The sequence below is a fragment of the Hyposmocoma kahamanoa genome, unplaced genomic scaffold (assembly GCF_003589595.1).
Source record: "Hyposmocoma kahamanoa isolate Upper Pololo Valley unplaced genomic scaffold, ASM358959v1 102, whole genome shotgun sequence".
NCBI lineage: Eukaryota > Metazoa > Arthropoda > Insecta > Lepidoptera > Cosmopterigidae > Hyposmocoma > Hyposmocoma kahamanoa.
The window spans coordinates 14,512,500-14,535,766 of NW_020653337.1; the positions used below are offsets into that span (position 1 = coordinate 14,512,500).

General features: G+C 36.0%; 2 protein-coding genes across 3 annotated transcripts; one reads left to right on the forward strand and one right to left on the reverse strand.

Annotated features, from left to right (window-relative positions):
* Window positions 1–2: 2 nt before the first annotated feature.
* LOC113234546 (mitochondrial import inner membrane translocase subunit Tim21) lies at window positions 3–1,364 on the reverse strand. The gene is made up of 3 exons (XM_026469889.1): window positions 1,014–1,364; window positions 740–922; window positions 3–282 (listed from the first exon to the last, which is right to left on the reverse strand). Exons 1-3 carry the CDS (start codon window positions 1,362–1,364, stop codon window positions 130–132), a joined length of 687 nt encoding a protein of 228 aa, XP_026325674.1. The 3' UTR covers window positions 3–129.
* An 11,787-nt stretch (window positions 1,365–13,151) lies between these two features.
* Window positions 13,152–22,037, forward strand: LOC113234710 (PQ-loop repeat-containing protein 1). 2 transcript variants are annotated; one of them, XM_026470160.1, is made up of 6 exons: window positions 13,152–13,513; window positions 13,748–13,884; window positions 14,330–14,407; window positions 15,351–15,567; window positions 16,691–16,823; window positions 20,766–22,036. In XM_026470160.1, the coding sequence occupies exons 1-6, from the start codon at window positions 13,311–13,313 to the stop codon at window positions 20,820–20,822; spliced, it is 825 nt and encodes a 274-aa protein (XP_026325945.1). In that variant the 5' UTR covers window positions 13,152–13,310; the 3' UTR covers window positions 20,823–22,036. The 2 variants fall into 2 exon arrangements, with proteins under 2 accessions (XP_026325945.1, XP_026325955.1); XM_026470170.1 differs by lacking the exon at window positions 14,330–14,407 and having other exon boundaries at window positions 20,766–22,037.
* Window positions 22,038–23,267: the final 1,230 nt, after the last annotated feature.

Below are 23,267 nucleotides of genomic sequence, written 5' to 3' on the forward strand. Positions count from 1 at the left end.
TAATAAAACATCCTATGATAGTATTTTCTTATTAATTTTAATTCATTTGTTAATAAAATTACTACTTATCTAAACAATTTACACTGCACATGACTGAATATGGATGAAAACATAACTTTTCCAAAGTTCCTAAGATAAAGTGAGCATAGGCAGGTGCCCACCCCTGTCAGACTTGGTTGTGTAGTCTAATTCTGCTCTGTTGTCTTCAATGATGAATGTTTGTCCAGTGTAGTCATCTAGCTGCACTAGTAGGTAACGACACATATACGTGCCATAGTCATTCTGTAACAAAATTAACATTTATATTTTTTTTTATATTGCAGCCAATATTACCAATGTTATGTGAAAATAGTCATATTAAATAGGTGCAACGGCATTGATTTGCAGAAATCTGCCCATTACGCCATACCATAGTAATACATTCCTCCATTAATGTGAACTTTTGAATATAAATCAGAATTAAGGAATTTATTTTAAATAACAAAAGATTATAACTTCAGTTTAAATCTTTGTGTCTAGAAATTATAAGCTTAATTTACTGATATTGTGATGGAAGAGCAAAAAATGGGATCAGTGTTCAAAAACTGAGGTTTTCAAGTTTAGCTGATGATACACCTCACTCCCATATTCTATTTAGTAGGCAGAGACTACAGCATTCCACTTGCTATGATCCTGACACATCTTTCGCCTCATCAATACACTTTTAATGCTAATGATATTATATCTATAAAACACTTACCTTTTTCATGTCCAATTCAACGATGCCTTTGTTCCTAATTCCTTTGATGTAGAACCTCATTCTCATATGTGTAATTCCATCCTTTTCATAGACTGCATGGCTAACATGAGTGCGGCGTCTTCGTGTGGTTTCTTCACCATAACCTTTGATCGGAGAACCCAGGGCATCTACCACTCGAGGGTCCTATAAATATAGAAAAGAAAGACACAAAAGCAAAATGCATTTGCCAAGTACAAATACACAATTTTTTTTTCAAAATAGTATATTAACTTACATTTTTGCATTTCTCCAAAGCTTCAGAATAGATGCTATTAGGACTGTTGCTAGAAAATAATTCTCTGAATACATAATAGAAAATAATGCCGGTGACGCCTAGACCGACCAAAATAACACCAGTATAAGACGCAGTTTTCGTCGCTTCCTTCACTTTTTCTCCTAAAGGGCGGACGTCTGTGGAAATGTCACTCCGATCTTCCGATGCCCGAGTTTGAGATAAGCCACGCTCTTTAGCAGATGAATAATGTCTATCATGTCTATATATAACAGTTTGCAAAGCAGAAGGAAGTAAACAAACACTTTTCTTGGCTTGAATTGAAAGTGGTAAAAACTTCGACACGATAGTCATGTTGTTTAACACTATATCGGGCTATTTTGTAGAAAACTGTTTAGTGTTTTCTACGTTTTTATTAATTAATATTTTGTAGGTTACCTCACAATTTTAATCTATCATTGTCAAAAATCATGAAAGTGAAAGATCTGCTGTTTGGTTTGGTTGAGTAGTTCATGAACTGAAAATTTCGTTACGAATGAATTCTTAACACTGACCTAAAGAACTAGTTCCTTAAGCACGACCATATTAGTTCACCTCGTTCTAATTTGTTTGTGGTTCACCTGTGTTATACTCTAGGGTTATACTATATGGTAGGGACGGGCGTTACAAATCGTATACAGTTATTGAACCTACATATTGTGGCAATATCGTATCCGATATCGTGTATTTTAGGAACTATATATCGATATTGCTCCGCATCGGGTATTTTATAGCGATGCCGAATGAAACCGAGCGATTGCCGAGTGCATACCAACAAGAAATCGTGTATTTTCCAAACTATATACCGATATTGCTTCGTATCAAATATTCGCGAAACCGTTTTTTGTGCATCTACGAAATCGTATACTGTATGAAGAGAAGTTAATTTTTTTTATTGAAGTTATTGTATTCTAGCGTAACGCATTCCCATCCAATGGCGAACGATACGCTTTAATCAAACAGCAATATATCAGGGCGCGCGCAGGCTATATCCAATAATATACCTATAGTTTCGAAATCTGATTCCGAATATCAGCAACGACAATGTACATACCAAAGCAGCGCGCACGTCGGCTGCATCCATGGATATAATTTAGTTCAGAAAATGTATAGTTTCGAAATCCGATTTCGAATATCGATATATAGTTACGATACGAAATTCAGAAAAAGCTATATTACCCATACCTACAAAAATTATATTCCTTTATTAGTTGTCTTGTCTGTTAAAAATATTATTTTATTATTATTAGATTATTAGATTATTTATTTAGTTTTTATATAAGCAAAGATAGTCCACTAATTGTGTCATTCGCATCAACTCGCCTCGTGTCTGTGAACTGAGAGAACTAAAAAGACGAAGGCCGCAAACTCCTCCTGAACTAAAGAAAAACGAGTTAGATTTTCACAGCAGCAAGAAACCATCGCTCCATCGTTTTCATTCAGTAACTTCAAGTTTTGACAGGTGTTTAACGTCAAATATGGAAAATTAGAGGAACGATTTTTTCAAAATGAAACCTTAATGCTTAGAGGATGGAAAAAAAATAAAAGAAAGGAGCTGCCCTAACTACAGAATCAACGTGCTTATAACCAAAATTTAAAAGTTACAAATGGCAGATAACTTTGGTATTGTACCATAATCTATCGATAAGTCATTATCGACATGCAAATGTATGGCTTGAATGTTGAAATTGTTTTTTTTTTGTTTCTTTAGTTTAATGTAACCAAGGTATGCCTAAACAAATACAAGTCTAATAATTTAATCTCGAGTGGTATATTATTATTAAACCAAACGATGGCAAGGCAAGTTAAATAGGCTATCTATACGTTGGTATTGGCCTTTACCCGGCAACGTTGAACTAACATGTCATTGTATTGCAGGGTTTAAAAAAAATAGTCATTTTTAATAGTCAGTGTTGTTATTGGGAAAAATCAGAAACGAGTGGATAATATTGTTTTCAGGAACTGAGAATAACTAGTAAATGAGTCTTGTTGAATCTAAATTGAACATAAAATTATTTACCAATAAACCTAATGATGGAATAGTATTGTCATGTAATCTACTTACATTCAAAGTTCTGCTACAATTTTACTCTTCAAAATGAAGCGAACAAATGAAGATGGTCTTTGATCCAACGTTTGTATTCGGCAGTCCTATGATTTCCAACCATTCTTTCTTCTTTTTTTCATTTGTAGGAAAACTTGAAATAAAAAAAAAATAATAAAACAATAAAAACCTCGTAGTGAATTGTTTTAATAACAGAATATCGATAATATGTATGCTTACAAGATCAACACTATCTCAAAATAATCGTTAACAACAGTCATCAAAATATACAAATAAACAGGCAATCTAAAGTAACAAAAGCAAAATTTGGCAAGATTTATAAATAACTACTTTAATAAGTCTAATTACATGAAATATTTGGGCTATTGTGTGATTTATAGACAAAAAATAACACATGCCTGTGCAATGTAACATTCGATTGATTTGCACTTTTCTAAAGTGACATCCCTTAATGCTGCAGCGTCGCTTTTTTATTAATACCTAATTATTCTCACTGTCAATATTTTTGTCCAATTTAATTATAATACATGCGAATAATTCAATAGTACATTTGGAAAAACGTTTGTTTTGACTTTTGATGTACTTCCCTTTGATAATGGTATCATGTACCTCATGTACTGCGAAATGGACACGGTTGGCATTTAAGATGACGTTACGTATTTTCGATTCCCGTATTTGACACAGACCAATGTAATGCTATCTCTTTTGGCTTAACACGTGTTACGCGAGGCCAACATAAGGGAATCGCCGAATAAGCTTCGACCCCAATACAATAGTGCGGCACGAGGCAACAGTGCAGCGTCAGCCCCGTGCTTCCAATTCAACGTGTCGGCATTGACGTCAAAGGAAAGGAAGGCGGCCCGCCGCATCAAATATCAATTCATTCTTGATCTAACTTCGGTCACCTATCATACATTTTAGTTGTAGTTTAAATTGTAATTTTTCTTTATTAAAATTAATTAAATAAATTGATTTTTTTTGCAACTTCCGCCTGCAACTAACTTAATTGGCGCAGTCGGTAGGATTCGTCGAATATTAACGTCGTAAATCGATTACGGGCACCGACGAATCAGAATCTACGTGGTTGCGGAGCAGAAGGAATCCAGACATCGATTCGGCAAAAGAAATGTTGTAAGTACTCTGAATCTTTCATAGTCCTTTCTGTCCTATTCTTATCCTATTCTATATTGTATTTTAAATCGTTATTTTATAACTATCGTGCATTTTATTTGATAGATTTTTTTTGTGTGTGTAATTTTTAGATTAAAGTGTTCAAGATTTTTCATCCGAAACAATCGCGGAATATTAGGTTACGAAATAATAGTAGGTGTATTAATAGGAGGCTTAGAGTAATTGACGAGAGACGTAACTTAGACGAAACCATGGCTCATTCCGAAAATATTGACTCGATCTATAAATCGCTTAGAGTAGTGCCCGAGTTCGACGGGAATCCGCACGTTCTAACCCGGTTTATAAATCTATGCGATCAGCTAGTTATAGCACATTTTGAGACGACCCCAGGGCACGAGTTAGCAAACTTAGCCCTTATTAATGGGATTTTAAATAAAGTGACAGGGCCCGCGGCGTGTCTGATTAATTCAAACGGCTTACCTGAAAATTGGAATAATATTAGGAGTGCTCTAATAAATAACTTTGCGGATCATCGTGACGAGACCGCGTTGTACAGTGATCTTTCCCTGCAAAATCAAGGGTCAAGCACCCCGCAGGAATTTTATGAACGATGCCAGAACTTATTTAGCACGATTATGACGTATGTGTCCTTACATGAAACCATCCGTACTACAATAGAAGCGAAACGCCAACTCTATCAAAAACTGACGCTACAAGCTTATTTGCGGGGCCTTAAAGATCCCCTAGGATCCAGGATACGTTGTATGCGACCTGAATCTATGGAACAAGCTCTAGAGTTCGTTCAAGAAGAGCTTAATACTTTATATATGCAGCAGCGCAATGAAGGTGGTTCAAGTAGGAAAGATGAGGGGCAACCACCCTCTCAACATAGTTATAATCTACCCCTTAATAGCTTTGTACCTAAACCTACTGCTTTTGGCGTACCAATGAGACAGCCAATTTTTAACTTACCCGGTCCATCGCGACAGCCACCAATGCAGTCTCAACCACCTCAAAGTTGCAGACCTAATTTTCCATCTCAAATGCAACAACAGGGACCCACTCGTACCCAGCAAATGATGCGCGCTCCTCTTCCGAATTATAACCCGCAAAATAACGCATTTAAAATGCCCTACAGGCCTCAACTTCAGCAACAGCAATCATTTAATTATGGAATTCGTCCCCGTCCAATGAGCGGTGTTAGCCATTATGTACCGAAACAACTTCCATCAACATCAGCCCCACACGACTGGCGTAGGTTTGGAAACCCACCCCCAAACAATTACTTTAAAACGCGGGAAATTAACTTTAATGAATTTGACTATGACAATAATGATTACTATGACTACGACTGTGGTTACCCAGACTATGACACAAACTATTATACTTGTGAATACCCGACTTATGATTATTACGAGGAACAGCTTCCCTGTTCCGAGTCAGCGACGGTAGAGGAAATAAATCAAAACTCTGCTCCTAATGAAAACGAAAATTTTCAAAAGGAGTCGAGGTCAGAAAAGCCAAAATAGAGGTTAATTTTCACATCCAAAGACAGCTGGGTTATATCCAAACTACAAACCCACCTTTAAAATTTTTAATCGATACAGGTGCCAATCAGTCATTCATTAGCCCTGAAGCTGTTGAAAAATATTTTAACCACATTCCACTATACTACGACCCTTTTGAAGTAACTAACGTACACGCCACCAGTAAGAATGACTACTCCATCACTTTGCCTTGTTTCCCGGAATTCGGTGAAATAAATGACATTACATTATTCGTGTACAAATTCCACAACTATTTCGATGGGTTATTAAGATTTGACTTGTTAGACACCTGGAACTCAAATATAGACCTTAGGAATAAATTATTAGTGACCCGTAGTGCAAAAATACCTATACAGATGTATGACTCACGTAACGCGAATCTCTACGAAGAAATTATCCCGGCTAATTCATCCAAATTATTAAAATTACCAGTCAATACGCGAGATGGTGTAGTATTGGTCGAGAATCAAACCATTTGCAACTGTCTCATCTCAAATTGTTTAACAAATGTTGCTAATAATCGTGGTTGGGTTGAAATTACTAACCCTACATCTAATGACATTATATTTTCCATGGATAGACCAGTAGAAGCCGAAATTTTTAACATTGAATGCGAAAGTACTGAAATTTCGACGGATCGCGCTAATGAAGTAATTTCTCGCCTCCGCACTGAACATCTAAATCCGGAAGAACGCGTTAATTTAGAACGTATTTGTGCGAATTATGCTGACGTGTTTTATCTTGAGGGAGAACCCTTAACATTCACCAACAAGATAAAACATAAAATACGTACCACGGACGAAATTCCAGTACACACAAAAACTTATAGATATCCATACGTCCACCGACAAGAAGTCAGAGATCAAATTAACAAAATGCTTGATCAAAATATAATAAGACCTTCTGATTCTGCATGGAGTTCTCCGATTTGGATTGTGCCCAAAAAGGCAGATGCTTCAGGCAAAGTTAAATGGCGTCTTGTCGTGGATTTCAGGAAAGTCAACGAGAAAACGATTGACGATAAGTACCCTATCCCCAATATAACAGACGTACTTGACAAACTTGGTAAATGCCAATATTTTACAACTCTGGATTTAGCTAGTGGGTTTTATCAGGTCGAAATGGACCCAGATGATATACACAAGACCGCTTTTAATGTAGAGAATGGGCATTACGAATTTCTAAGAATGCCCATGGGTCTGAAAAATTCTCCATCAACCTTTCAACGCGTGATGGACAACGTTCTTAAAGATCTTCAGAACGAAGTATGTCTTGTGTACCTTGACGATATCATTGTTTTCAGTACCTCCCTTCAGGAGCATATTTTGAATTTGGAAAAGGTCTTTAAAAAGCTACGGGAATCTAACTTCAAGATTCAGATGGACATATCTGAATTCCTGAGATTGGAAACCGAGTTTTTAGGACATGTAATTTGTAACGAAGGCGTTAAACCGAATCCCAATAAAATCCACGCTATTCAAAATTACCCATTGCCTAAAACCCTTACTGCAATCAAACGTTTTCTCGGACTACTGGGCTATTACAGAAAATTCATCCCGGACTTTGCACGCGTGACTAAACCACTACCACTGTGTCTTAAAAAGGGTTCAAAAATTACTTTAGATCAGAACTATATTAATTGCTTCGAACATTGCAAAACTCTTTTAACGAATGATCCAATTTTGCAATATCCGGATTTTGAGAAGGACTTTGTACTCACTACAGATGCGTCCAATGTAGCTATTGGCGCCATATTATCTCAAGGCACAATAGGCTCGGATAAACCGATTGCCTATGCCTCTAGAACTCTTAACTCAAGCGAATGTAATTATAGTACCATTGAGAAAGAGCTCCTTGCAATTGTTTGGGCGACTAAATATTTTAGACCGTATCTCTTTGGCCGTAAATTCAAAATTATCACGGATCATAAACCATTGCAATGGGTTATGAACCTTAAGGAGCCTAACTCGCGACTTACAAGATGGCGACTGAAACTCAGCGAGTACGATTTTACAGTCATCTACAAGCAGGGTAAACACAACACCAATGCAGATGCCCTTTCAAGAGTCGAACTTAATAATGAAGAGCTAATGTCTATCGCAGTTAATGTATCTGAAAAGGCACCTACTTTGGATGACTCTAGAACTATCACGGTTACAGAAGCGGGAAACAGCTCAAGGACCGCCACTGTACATACCGATAATGAGAATCCCATCTTAGAAGTCCCAATTTCGGATAACCCATTAAATAAATTCACTAAACAACTAATTCTCAATGTGGTTGGTGACATTAAGGGTAGACCGGTGGTCACTAAACATTTCGAAACGCACACACGAATATCCATACAGTTGTCCGAATCCAATTTAGAAGAGGACGTCATTAACGCCATAAAAGAATATGTACACCCTAAAATAAAGACCGGCTTATTAATTAACCCCCGATTAGCTATGTACTCAATTATACCTATAATTCAAAGAACCTTTAAAAATTCATCCAAGAACTTAACACTAACTACAAACGAACTCGAGAACGTCCGTGAATATCTCAGGCAACAGGAGATAATTAATAAATACCACGATGGCAAGACAAACCATCGAGGCATCAATGAGACCTTTTTAGCCTTATCTCACAAATATTACTGGCCGAGAATGCGTGAGAACATCACTAAGTTCATAAATGAATGTACAGTATGTGGGCAAGCGAAATATGACCGAAATCCCATAAAACAGCAATTCAAAATTGTTCCACCAACAAGGCCCTTTGAATTAGTCCATTTAGATTTACTGACCATCCAAATCGAAAAATATCTGACCATCGTAGACTCATTTTCTAAATACGCACAAGCTTATCACTTGCGAGACGGAACTGCTGTTAGCGTAGTTCAGGCACTGCTTAATTTTTGCACGCATCATAGCATACCCGTCACTATAGTCACTGATAACGGCACAGAATTCACTAATCAGCTTATTTCAGAATTTGTAAGGCTCCATAAAATGCATCACCATAGGGTAGCTCCTCACGCACCTAATGAAAACGGAATCGTTGAGACATTTCACTCTACTATACTAGAACATCTCCGTATTTTAAAACTGGGTCAAAAGTCAGAATCTGTTATCAATTTAATGCCTTACGCCCTTTTGGCTTATAACAGTAGTATTCACAGTTTCACCAAATGTAAACCTATTGAAGTAATAACTGGACACTTTGATCCCCGCGACCCCTTTGACGTGAACGTTTCCTCTCAATTACTACAACAATATATGGTTAACCACAAAGACAAAATGACCCTAGCATACAACACCATACATGAACTCTCTAATGCATCTCGTAAAAAACTCACTGACATCCGAAATAAAAGCCGGGAGCCTGAAATTGAATACTCTCCTGAACAACAGATTTTTGTTAAAAATCCATTTGCTTCTCGCCAGAAAGTAGCACCCCGGTACACTCACGACATAGTAATGGCTGACCTCCCTATTCACATTTATACTAAGAATAAACGAGGTCCAATTGCCAAAACTAGGCTTAAGAGAGTCCCTAAAACAGCCCAATTGTTGCAGGACGTTCCTGATCCTCCACCTCCTCCTACAAACAGTTCTAACGCAAGAAATAATAAGGACCCGCAAGGATAATTTCTCACTATCATTCCTTTCTGCAACACATCAACTTCCAAGAGTTGAGAGACAGGATAAATTTAGTTAATTTTCAGTTAGATAGTATCTCCACTGAACTACACAATAAAACTAACTCCTTATTTGAACCACATCTAAGTTACCTTAGAAATAAGCTTGATGCTGTTTTAAGTCAATTAGAGACATTTGAGTTAAACCGTGTTAAAAGAGGACTGGTAGATGGTCTTGGTTCCATAATAAAGAGCGTTACAGGAAACCTTGATTATACCGATGCAATGCACTATAATCAAGTACTTAAATCCCTTCAGGATAATGAGAATAATTTAGTTACCGAATTTAATAATCATATTAGTCTTTCTACAAATTGGACCGCTCAATATTCTAAAGTAATTGACAACATACTAGATAATCAAAATAAAATAATGATTTTAATGCAGAAAATTAACGAAAGTGAAGTTACTCGAGATTACGACCTAGTTAAATATGCACATCTCGCTCAGGTACTAATAATACTAAGCGACAACGTAGACTCCATTTCACAGGAATTAATTAAACTACAGAACGTACTTGCTTTCATAAGGACCTCCACGATGCATCATTCGGTGTTAAATTTGTCTGCGATACGCGCTATAATAAGCAAGTTGAGCAAACTATATGGCAGAGAAAGAGTAGTAGATTTAGATCTTAGAGAATATTTCGATATAATTAGGTTAGGATCTTACTATGTAAGTAATGAGATAATTATAGTTTATAAATTTCCTATCATCCTATCATCCGTATATAGTATATATAAGCTATCTATAGTACCCAATAAATATCATAAAATACTTTCTCCTCCGTATCCATTCCTAGCCCTTGATCAGAAAGACTTCAGGTACATAGAGGCTGAATGCCCGAAGACCAGTAAATGGTATTTATGTGAGGAAACGCGTAGCCTGCCGAATCAGACAACAGAGGATTGTATCCAGCAGCTTATCACGCAGCAACAGAACATCAACTGCCGCCCTGCTTCAGTAATACTGGACAAACCAGCATACGAAGAACTAGATGAGAAACACTACACCATCAGCTTCCCTACTCCAACAAAAGTTCATCTCTCCTGTGGGCAACATTTATATAGAATTCTACAAGGAAGTTATCTTGCTATAATCCCGCAACAGTGCTATCTAGAGACGCCGCACTTCACAATATCCAATACCAACGATCGGTTGAGAGGAAAAGCACTAAAAATAATGGATTTGCCTAATGACACCGCTATCATCCCATCTTCCCCACCAGCACTGAATTTGCACTCCATAAATCTAGAAAATCAATACAAAAATCTCCCAGCAGCAACCAGTACAGTTCAAAGAGGACGCGGATAATGGCCTCTACCATACCACTATCCCATTGTACATAATCATACTGAGTGCATGTGTTAGTGGCATATACTACCGCAAGTACTATTTGAAACAATCGAAGACTTCACCGGTGAACTCCAATGAAAAAAAGCAACCAGTCTATGCTCTACCAGAACCCTCACAAACCCCCAGCTCAATTTACGACCAACGTCTTCAATAGTCGCTGTTCTTCGGCGGGAGGTGTTACGCGAGGCCAACATAAGGGAATCGCCGAATAAGCTTCGACCCCAATACAATAGTGCGGCACGAGGCAACAGTGCAGCGTCAGCCCCGTGCTTCCAATTCAACGTGTCGGCATTGACGTCAAAGGAAAGGAAGGCGGCCCGGCGCATCAAATATCAATTCATTCTTGATCTAACTTCGGTCACCTATCATACATTTTAGTTGTAGTTTAAATTGTAATTTTTCTTTATTAAAATTAATTAAATAAATTGATTTTTTTTGCAACTTCCGCCTGCAACTAACTTAATTCACGGCACGTAATAGTTAAACAAAGACAATAACATGTTTATGTTTTCGACGTCGAAATGCATCATACACATACATATAACGTCTGATTTATATATGTCAACGTAACATGTTCTTTAGTTTCCGTCTAATAGTCTCAAGGTCGTATTCTAAAACTCAACTCAATGCTCAAGTCAGGATTTGAGTACGGGTTGAAACACTCGAAAGCATACTCAAGTCCCTGCCATTAGGGTCGTATTTCCACTGATTGAAATCATACTCAGATCCTGACTTGAGCAGACTTGAGTATGATTTCAAGCACTGGAAATACGACTCTAATGGCAAGGACTTGAGTATGATTTTTAGTGCTTTAAATCATACTCAAGTCCTGACTTGAGCATTGAGTAGAGTTCTGAAATACGACCCTGAGGGTCGTATTCTAGAACTCTACTCAATGCTCAAGTCACGATTTGAGTATGGTTTAAAGCACTCGAAATCAAACTCAAGTCCCTTCCATTAGGCTCGTATTTCCAGTGCTTGTGTTTCCATTGCAATCCTGACTTGAGCATTGAGTAGAGTTCTAGAATACGACCCTTAGTTTCTTAACGTTGAACGACATCTAGCCTCCAAAAAAAGAAATTCAGTACCTACACTTATGGATTATCATCAGATATGAATATCAAATGTACTGATTCAACCGATTTGTAATAGGAGGACTACTGCATTACAAAAAATAAAGTAGATAATTCCTTCTCCAAAATGCCACGCGAGAAATTGGTAAACCTGACAAAGAAGTTCCCGAAATCAGGAAAGCTTGACACTTTGTACTTGGGACCGTTCTTATCGTAAGCGACACACTGTTGGATTTAAATCTTAAATGTTAAGCTTAACCTGCTCTTGACCCTGTATGTTTCACAAAAAAATAATTTGTGTCCCTTTTGATCCTACCATATAAAAAATAATTTCTGATCTTTCGTCACGTTACAAATCCACGGCACCATTCAGCTTCTGAAACTGCCTCTGTGGCCGAACGGTTACCATGCCCGACTACCGCGCAGAGGTCCCAGGTTCGATTCCCGGGCCGAGAGAAATATTTGTATGGCCTACATTTATTTCTCTCGTGAGTTTGGGTGTAATTTGTGGTTGTCTATGTGTGTCCATGGCACCCGCTACACAGGGTGTCCCTAGTGCGGACTATATTGAGTGTGTGCGTTATATTCTATTAACTCTGTGGTATATTTTGATGTAATTTAATAATGACACGTAATAACTCCCAAAACTGGAATATCTTTAATTCCAGACTTCTCAGAATAGTAAACCCAAAACAAAATTTGTTCATGAATCTCAATTCTATATTTTCACATATTTTTCGTAAACAGACGCATACAAATCATGTCAACAAAAATTTTAATGGGAGTTTGCCATTATTCTTTTCCACAGTCTGTGCCCAACACTACTAGCAGTGCACACTGCACAGTGTATTATTTCCATTGATATTATTTCCATTTCGCAATTTCTCAAAGCAGCAGCGCTTAGACTATTTTCCATCCTCTAAGCAGCAGCGCAACGACAGCGTCATAATGTGACTTTTAATGTAGGTTTTTTTTTTTGTAGTTACAGTTTTTTCACAAATTAACGTTTTATTTTTCTTTAATCCTTTGTTGCTTGATTAAGCTGATGGCTCTATAGCCAATGCTCAACAAATAAACAACTCATAATTAGTTTTAATCATAGATTTAGTATATAGGTTTTAATATCTCAGTGTCATAATATGACAGTGACATACCATGACGTGAATAAGACTGGAATAAGATGACAATGACGTTTTATGTATTGATCGATATTCGAAGTGGTGTTACTTCCATTCAATTTATCTTTGATAAAATAGTTAATACGTAAGGAGCCTATGTATGGTTAACCTTATTGTAAATATGTGGCTAGAGATAGTTGCGATAAGAGTGCTATACCACGCGCGTAGTGGCTTCATTGTTCTTTATTGGGCCTTGTGAGGATCAAATCTGAAATCTACTCCTTTAAGAATGGATTGGATTATTTCTGATGAGCTGGGCTTGACTGTGGGACATCTAGTGGGCTGGGCTGCAGCTGGGGCAATGATTGTGGGGGGAGTGGCTCCCTACATCCCGCAGTACAGGCAAATTAAAAGGACACAAGATGCAGAGGGATTCTCATTGTATGTCTGCTTGGCCTTGCTTATAGCAAATACATTGAGAATATTATTTTGGTATGTATTAGATTGGCTCTTTGTGATTCAGGCCTAACTAATCTTTTGATTTTTGTTTCCTAAATATATATTTTTATCAATACTTTACCAACAATTAAATAACATTTTTTTGTACTATCCCATATTACATCCCAAAGGAAATAATACTTAATGTTAGTTTTATTTAGAATAGACTTAATTTATTACAACACCACAATACAAAAATATACAGAAAGAAATATTCCATGTTTCCAGGTTTGGTAAACGTTATGAATTGCCTCTGTTGGTTCAAAGCATTGTGATGAACATAACAATGTTTGTGATGATCCACCTCTGTGTCACTGTTCGCAAAACGAATCAAATTATTAGAACTAGGGAGCGAATATTCACAGGTATGTATCTTTTACAGTATTCTTTGTATTTTAAGAGATGGAATAGGTGTCTTTAAAAATTATTATATATTTTTGTCAAACACTACTTCAAAACGTGTTTATGTAAAACACGATCATGGTACATGTGTATAATAACATTAATTTGTTACAGCTATGTAAGTTTATTATTTGTTATATCTTATAGTTTTAATTATTATTAGTATCATGGTAATTTTATCGCAATGATTTTAAGTTATTTTTCTATGCTTAATTATTTATTGTTTTTTTTTTATATACTATCTACTATTAGTTATTATTAATATTATTTCTTTTAACTTTCGGCATGATTTAGTACTAATTGGTTTTTGTTAACCATGATTTTGTTTTGTTTGGTGGTTGGTGTAATGGGTGACATTAGGTGCGATATTCATGTTCTATATACTATTGTGTTGTCTGAACGGATCAGCCCAACCTGATGAAGCTGCTCATTGGATGGATCAGCGCAGTGGCATCAATGCTGGAGAACACCCCCACCGCTTCTATGGTGAGTCAGCATAACTAGCAACGGTGCTGAATGTGGGTGTTCACTTTAATTTCATGGTTTATTTAGTCATCTTCATGTTTTGTTTCAGCTGTCAGTGGTCTTCTGCGTTCATGTTTATTAATTTTTTTTTATTGCTGTGTGTTCATTTTTAGGTTTTTGTGGCATGTGAATTATTGTAATGAGTTAATATTGTCTTCAGTTAGTGCATGTATGTTTATATGTTTCTGGGAATGGTGCAACTTAAAGAATAATTATGATCATATCATAGAATACATAATACGAGATAATAATAGTTACTTGTTTCAGTTGTTACAAGTGTATGTCTTGGAGTTCATTCATCTCTGATAATCAACTATAATGTTATTAAACTTTAATTGAAGGGTTGGATGTGTTTTATCTCATTTCTGGTCAGACCACACTCTGGGTCAAATATATTTATATGTCAGAATTCTTATCTGTATGTTGTCATTTGCCTTTGGCACAAGATTTCTAACTTAATGATAAAAGTTGTTTGAGAATGTGTAGTATTCATAATTTATTTATAATCATAAACTGGTTTTCTTATTTTCATTCTTATATTTTTTCTTTGTGGGGCATTTCTTGTGCTTTACTTGTATATTTAAGAAATAGCTAATCATTAATGTTATGAAATTAAATATTCACAACAACGTCATCATACTTCTGGCCTAACTCCATTCATCATCATCAAACTTAACAGTTATGGAGCATCTTCCAGTCATTTCTTTTATAAGCCAGCTCCTTGACCTCCTTATACGACATGACTAATTTCATTATTATAATTAATTTTCTATTGCTTTAAATTACTGTTGTACTATTGTGTAGTGTAAAAGTAATTCAAAGCAACTATAATAATTTTCAAAGTGATTAACATACTATTGAATATAGGTACATTATACATATAAATTATTTCCTTTGTTCATAGATATGGAAAGGAAGTATTTCTGGGCGTGGACGGACTTCCAGAGCTATGTAGACTGTATGCTGGTGTTCTCTGTGATTGGCGCGGCTATCATGTACTTGATGATAGAGTTCGCGCCTTTTGTCGAGCTCATTGGTTTCCTTGCTGTCTTCACAGAGGCAATGCTTGGCGCGCCTCAGATAGCCAAGAATCATCAGAATAAAAGTACAGAAGGAATGAGGTGAGAAACATATAAGTTATCTATCATGAGACATGTGAAAAACACATATATTGACAAATAAATTGAAAGATAAAAATAAATTTCATAATTAATAAATAAGTAAATATTAGACAATATCACATACGTTGCTCCAATCCCAAAGTAAGTAACTAAAGAACTTGTGTTATAGAAATCGGAAACAATGACGGTACCACTAAACACCCAAACCCGAGAGAATATAAAAAAGTTAGTTTTCTACATTGACTCGGCCGGATATCGAGCCCGGCACCTCAGAGATGGCGACACCATGACAAGCGGTGTGCTGATCACTCGACCACGAAGATCGTCAAAAAAATCGTGTATTATATTGCAATGTAAACTAAATATAAGTAAAGTTAAAAGTTAACAAAACTTTGACAGTATTAATAAAAATAAACGAATACGAACAAAACCTTAATTATTAGACATACAATTTAATATAAGGAAAACTAATACTTTAGTAGTGATGCCTTAACTAAGTAAATAGTTATCTGTATCTAGACATCTTGTTTATTATTTGAGCACTAATATAGTATTATATTAGTGCTCAAAAACAAAATATACTAAATATAGTAATCTAAATTTCTAATGCTGTCTTACCATTAACGAAACCGGAATTCTAAAGTCTATCCACACTCTTGTTTGTCATGTATACTTGCAAATAAAGTATAATAATATGTGAATAATATATACCAGACAACCTCACCAATTGCCTGGATTCAAACTTGTATAGGGAATTCCCATTCCCTGTACTATGAGCACCAGAACAACGGAATTCTGGGACACTTCCCAGAACACCCTGACCAGAACCAATTTAGAAAGTGCATTTCCTAAATTGATCCTACTGGAAATCAAACCCGGGACCTCCGCATCCATCGTGCGCCCACAATGTAAACTGTTAGGCCACTGAGGTCATCAAAATTCAAGTGAACAGATTTGTTTATATTAATGTTATTTTTTTTTATTGAGACTAATCAATTCCAAGAATACTTATTAGTATTACTTAATGTACTTGATACTGAGTTAGGTTTATTATACTGTATGTGTTTTTACACAGTAATCACTGGCTGCTTTATTTATGGAATATAACATTTTTCTTTTTCAGTTTGAGCATGGTTGTGATGTGGACGTGTGGCGATGTGTTCAAAACTGCATACTTTGTTTTGAGAGAAGCACCTACACAGTTTTGGGTGTGCGGCAGTATGCAAGTCACTCTAGATATTGTGATTCTCATCCAAGTTAGTATAGATGTTTGTGGAAATTTTAACTTACATTCATGCACATATATTTACAATTCATAGCATCAGCTTGCTTACGTTACACATGTTTATACTCATACAATATGATATATATATATATAATTCTGTTTATTATGATAGTTAATAATGTATCTTTTATTCAGCAACATAATAATAATTTTAATACATAGGGCGCACTATAAGTTTCCGGAACTGGCCACTTACATAAACAATGTTTAAAAAGTAATTACAACATTTGAAAATGGAACTCTTTGTCTGTAGAATACAGTTTGTTTCATCTGACTGTCACTTGTTTTTATATTGTGGCATCATTTTAGAAATTGGTTGTTTACATCACCATGAATTTAACTCGTGAAAATTGTCGTAGTATGATTATTTACGACTCTAAGTGTAATTGAACAGCTCAGCGGAGCTTCGCTCGGCTTTAAACTGCTTTTGGCGATGAAGCGCCATACAAGACGAATATTTATAGCTGGTTTGCAGAATTCAAACGCGGTCGTGTGAATCTCAGTGACGAATTTCGTGATGGTCGCCCGTCCACTGCTGTGAACAACAAAAACATTGATGTTGTGCACCGTTTGATCAAAACAGATAGGCATGTGACATACCATGAGATTCGGGCATCTTTAGGCATAGGCATGAGTCAAATACAATCAATACTGCACAAAAATTTGGTGTGAAAAAGCTGTGCTCTCGGTGTATCCCACACAATTTGACTGAGGCTCAAAAAACGGATCGCGTCACATGGTGCAATGCCGTGCTTACCAGATTCAACGAAGGGGCGTCAAATTTGGTGTGGGACATAGTAACAGGTGACGAAACATGGATTTATAGTTACGATCCCAAGACAAAGCAGCAATCGAACGTATGGGTCTTTCGAGATGAGCCGAAACCAACCAAAGTGGCGCACGTGCAAAGTGCCTCTAAGCGGATGATTGCTTCTTTTTTTTAAAAAAAAAAACTGGACACGTGGCTGCTGTTGCTTTGGAGAATCGTTGTACCGTGAATAGTGATTGGTACGCGACCATTTGTTTGTCGGAAGTTATTGACAAACTCCGTAAAAATAACCGTAAACGCCGTATCATCTTGCACCACGATAATGCCAGTTCTCACACGGCCAGACAGACAAATGAATTTTTGAAGGTGAACAACGTTGACCTTATGAGCCATCACGCGTACTGTCCCAACCTTGTGACTTTTATTTATTTCCAAAAATTAAGAACCAGTTACGCGGTCAACGATTTTCATCACCTGGAGAGGCTGTCGAAGAATATTAAAATATATTTCAGAGATTGTCACGGAGAAGTGGCATAAATGTTAAAATTGGTTCATTCTTATGAAAAATTGCATTGACGATAACGGAGAATATTTTAAGAAACAATGAATTCATTTCTGACCATTTGTAGTATTTTTTTTCTCATTCATTCCGGAAACTGTTAGTGCGCCACACGTAGTTATCTCTATTGGAAATACGTCCATTATAAATGATATGTATTTAAATGATCATTTTAAATTTGGAAAAAAAACACTAAATGGTCATCTTTTTTAGTGAATGATCCTTTTTCTCTGGGACATAAGTTAAATTAAATCAATGGATATTTTAATCTGTTCTGACCTACAAAAAAATTTTTGATTTGTAAAAAATAACTGCTCGTTTTATGTCGGACCTTAAGACTAAGACAAATGTGCATTAAAAATAAAATTTAGATGCTTATTTTTAAAACTAAGTGTTGATTATATTTGCATACTAAAATTATACTAATTATAATTTAATTTGACCTGAAAACATGTTCGGAAACGCAAGCAAATTGGCGTCTGGCACTTGCCGGCCGTTGCCGAGGCACACTCGCTTCGCTCGCTTGGCTCCTTTCGCTCGCTCGGCTCGTTTCGCTCGCTCGGCTCGTGCTACTTTTTCATATACTAACTTAACCTACGGAATAGAGGGCGCAACCAAGCAACCAAGATTTATTAGAAGACCAATATCAAAAGGTATACTGGTTATAAATGTCATCAATCGTTTAAAGAAAAGACCAATAATAAAAAAAGAGGATCAAATATTATTTTTGAGTACCAAATTATTTAAAATAATTAAGTATACTTAAACATAAGGATAGCGTTACCTTGAATGCTGTTCATTCATTATTAATCTTTAGATCAAATAATATAAACGGAACAATTTATATATATAACAAATATTTAAAAAAATATCGTTTTTGTTAAAAAGTTGCACATTTACGATAGGTCTAATCGGAATAAAGGAATAATATTATCCCGTTATAAATCGTACCATTACTAGTATAATACAGCCACATGTGATCATAGGTCAAAAGTACTTTTAATTCATTCATTCAAGTACTTTTATCACATGAACATCATAAAATAATATGAACTGCATGAAAGAAACTATGTGTATGTGAAATTTTATGACTCTTCTATTCATACATAGAAAGTGAACGTTAAATTTCTTTTGTAGAATCTTTTAAACCTCTCGTCTGTGCCCCAAGTCTGCATTATACAAATATCTATTAAGACTCCACTGAGATGATATTGCAATTGGACGTAGTTAAACAAAAAGGATCCAATGTACATCCAGTCACTTTCGAGATATGGCAGTTTGAAGTTGAAAAGCGTTTCTCACTCCTGTTTCATTTTCAAAACTTATAATGTCATGTAACTCCAGAGATATTAATTTATGTTTATATGTTGTATTTTTTTGCTGATCTCAGAGGTTAGACTTTAGGAACCGTTTGATACATATAACTCATTTTTTGATAATTTTGTGTATTGGATCCTTTTTTGCTTACTACGTCCAATTATGATATTTGTTGTTCTGCTAAAATAATAAATAACGCACACACTCAACATAGCCCCGCACTAGGGAAACCCTGTGTCGCGGGTGCCATGGACACACATATAGACAACCACAAATTACACCCAAACTCACGAGAGAAATAATTGTAGGCCATACAACTATTTCTCTCGGCCCGGGAATCGAACCTGGGACCTCTGCGTGGCAGTCCGGCATGGTAACCATTCGGCCACGGAGGCAGTTAAAGTCTCTAGTTGCAATGGCAGTTGAGCTTCAAAGATGTCAGAGTAATGACAGTGATGGCATTCATTAATTCAATCGCGAAGAATCAATGTTGTCTTATAAATAAATTTAAAGCATCTTTATCTTTATATTTATTATCATGGAAATTACCATGCACTATAAATTTGTATCTTACATAATCAGTTATTTACTCTTCAAATTAAATGTACTTTGTTTACGTCAAATACTTTTACGTTAAATTAGTAGACTACGCCATCGACGTGCCTTCGACTCGCCATTGAACAGTAGAATACCACAAAATTGCAATGGCAGCTGAATAGTAGCTCGATCGATGCCTAGCCACTGACAGCATTTTAGCTTTGTGAAATACATTTAAAAATCTACAGTAACTAAATAATTTCCCATAATTATCCTTAAATTTTTACATTACTTTTGTGTTTACTTTATTAATATTATGAAATAGTTACCTTAACACATAATTATTTAAACTTTTAAAAACACGCTGTATTATATAAGAAAATCACAAGTCATATTTTAGCGAGTATTTATCTAAAATTAGGGTGGTGTTTGTTCAACGGGAACCCAATGATAAGTCTCACGTCACGTTTATATTTCCTTTAACTTTGGATTTTGTAAAGTAATGATTTGCACAAACTCGCATTCCCGGCTTCTCCTTTCAATCTAGAGAGATTCTCTAGATTACTGCTACTCTGAACTTTTAGCAGAATACCAAACATACAGAATACTGCCATGACAGTCTATCTACACACACTAAGATGATTTAAAATTAGCAGACTTGGGGCCCTTAAATGTTGTAATTTTGGAAATGTGGCCTAATTACACTAAGAATGCGAATTATGCGTTTTCAGGTGTGGCTGTACCGCCACAACACTGCAGCGGCGCGGCGGATGCGTCGCGGCGACTAGCAGTGGACGGAGACAGACTTATAGCACTCGCCCAGCCCTCCGCGGTTAGCGCGCGGCGCCCGCGCTTTCTGCGCCACCGCCTGCGCACCCGTTTCGCTAACATTCCTATGCCTTCCCAACATTTTATGACGAAATTTTTTTACACAAATTGAAAAGGCTGTGTGCTGTAGAATATCTTAAAGTACATAATAATAATTTAGAAATGTGCCAATTTTACACTAGGCACTGATAGTTCCGGTGAAATAGTTGTTCGCAACTTGTCCAGAAAAATAAACAGTAACTAACTGGACGCGTGTGATTTTTGTAAGTTCCTTTGATATCGAGTCAAACTTTTCGATGTACATATAACATGTGCAATAATTAAAATAAACAAGATAGATATTTTTTATTTTTCTGGCGCGAGATTCCGTAGATTACGGTGCTATAGGTTTGTGCCTAAATTTTTGAAGAACATCGAGGTTCGTTTGTTCAGTTGTCGATTTGACTAGAACTGTTTGATAATTTATTAGTGATAAGGCTTTTTATAGATGAAGCATAGTCCGAATAACGGTTTGCAATTGTTTTAATGAAACTCAAACTGTGTTTGGCTGCTTCCCTTTACCGTCTAGTCGTAGAAACTAGATTTAAGGGCCTGTGCTAGCTTTCTAAGTGTTAGGGAATTTAGCAATATATTTGTAAATTTTTCTCATTATTATTGACCAAAATATTAACAAACCAATTTTGAATAATTTATTGTCTATTTTAATGCATGGATACAAAATATAGTGTAATATTTTGATATTACAAACATTCGGAACAACGATTATCATAAAATTACGCGTGTTGGCGTAAGTAGACTACGCCAACATTTTTGTACTAAGAAATTAGGAGAGACAATTGAGCATTAAAATTTTATAGTATTCAAGTTAACATACCTGTACAATTTTGCTACAATAATCCTTGGCGTGGCATGGTCACTACCAATCATATGTTTTGGAATAAAATGTTTCTAAAAGACTTATGGTATGCCTAGGACAAGAATGTGCGTGTCATAGTTATACAAAAATAGGTTCTCGTTAAATACCATGATCGGAAAGTACCTTATTTATTTATTAATAAGACGTTACGACTCGCAAGCAGGTATTTATATGAGAGAACAACTGCCAACTTATGTTTTTAAATGGTTTATTATCTTTGGTACCTGTGTATCAGTCAGTATCAACCAAAGATCCTTTATTACAATTTAAATTTACAAAAACATTATATGACTTAAATATACAGGATGGAACTGAAGTTCCTTTTACGAATTTTAAGAATTTAAACCTTCGCCATATTGAGGACTTTCTACGAATTATGTCATGTTTACACAAGGTCAATTGTCGCCTTCGACAGACTACTTCGCTTTGCCTAAGAAAGCGCAATCGACTGACTTTTTCATATAAGTCAATGGGCTTTTTGTTTACACCGAGTCGATTGCCGTCTCTTTGACAAGCTTTCGCTTGTCAGCTGATGAACGCGGCCAATCGACGCGCTGTTTACATCGAGTCGCATGCCGCGTTCGTCGCAGTCATCAAGCCAAAATTGCAAGTTTATGCGTAGAGACAAAACAAATCGAAACATTCAACAAATTGATCGGGCAAGTAGGTTTTCCTCGGTGGGGACCGAGCTACGTGCATTGTGATTGAATGCAGCTGCCGACACGATAAAACTTGTTTGGTTGACCGTCGCTCTCTGAAGGCGACAGAGTCACCAGACAGTGTTTACAGGTGTAAACACTGGTGACTCTGTCGACCGAGTCGACTAGGTAGTCGACTCGGCCGACTTCAGAGAGAGAGAGAACTACGGTCACAAACTCAGTTTTTCCACTGGGCAGGTTGCTGCCCAAAGGCAGATGGTAGGCAAACGAAGGCGACCTGCCGACCTAATGTAAATGCGCCATTAGTTTGACTTATTGATATATTTTGTCATGTTGATGTCAAAAAAAACACCATTTCAGGGTCAAAAGGTCCCTTACTCCACTAAGCAATTTTAGTATCTGTTTCAAGTATCTAAGTAAAAACTAAACTACAACTATTAACAAATACAAATTTTATCATGTCGTTGAGAATTAAGATAGGTAGAAATATGCCAATTGCTTTAGAAATATATAACTTAAAAATTCTCTTAAGTATTACTTGTGATAGTGAGTTTTTATTAAATGTATGCTATCGAGAAGTCATTTATCACCGACGTGTACAAATATAGTCCAAAAGTTAAATAAGATAACTCATAATATTCGTTATAAGTTACTTTAATAAATCACAGTTCTTATATATCACGAGATGCTTCTTCCGAAAATATCTTAATTAAAATGTTTTGTTCCTGTTTTAGATATAGCGCCCAATATATTCTACCAATAATGAAATTTTATACAGTATGTAGAAGTACAAAAGAAACACATTTTTAGATATTATCACTTTTATCAAT

Bases quoted from the DNA above. Each gene is read 5' to 3' on its own strand.
- LOC113234546 (XM_026469889.1), bottom strand. From the start codon at position 1,364: ATGACTATCGTGTCGAAGTTTTTACCACTTTCAATTCAAGCCAAGAAA. The intron at 923-1,013 runs GTAAGTTAATAT...CTATATTTATAG, and splicing joins CTTTGGAGAAATGCAAAAAT to GACCCTCGAGTGGTAGATGC. The intron at 283-739 runs GTAAGTGTTTTA...ATTTTGTTACAG, and splicing joins TTGAATTGGACATGAAAAAG to AATGACTATGGCACGTATAT.
- LOC113234710 (XM_026470160.1), top strand. From the start codon at position 13,311: ATGGATTGGATTATTTCTGATGAGCTGGGCTTGACTGTGGGACATCTA. The intron at 13,514-13,747 runs GTATGTATTAGA...CCATGTTTCCAG, and splicing joins ACATTGAGAATATTATTTTG to GTTTGGTAAACGTTATGAAT. The intron at 13,885-14,329 runs GTATGTATCTTT...TGAACGGATCAG, and splicing joins TAGGGAGCGAATATTCACAG to CCCAACCTGATGAAGCTGCT.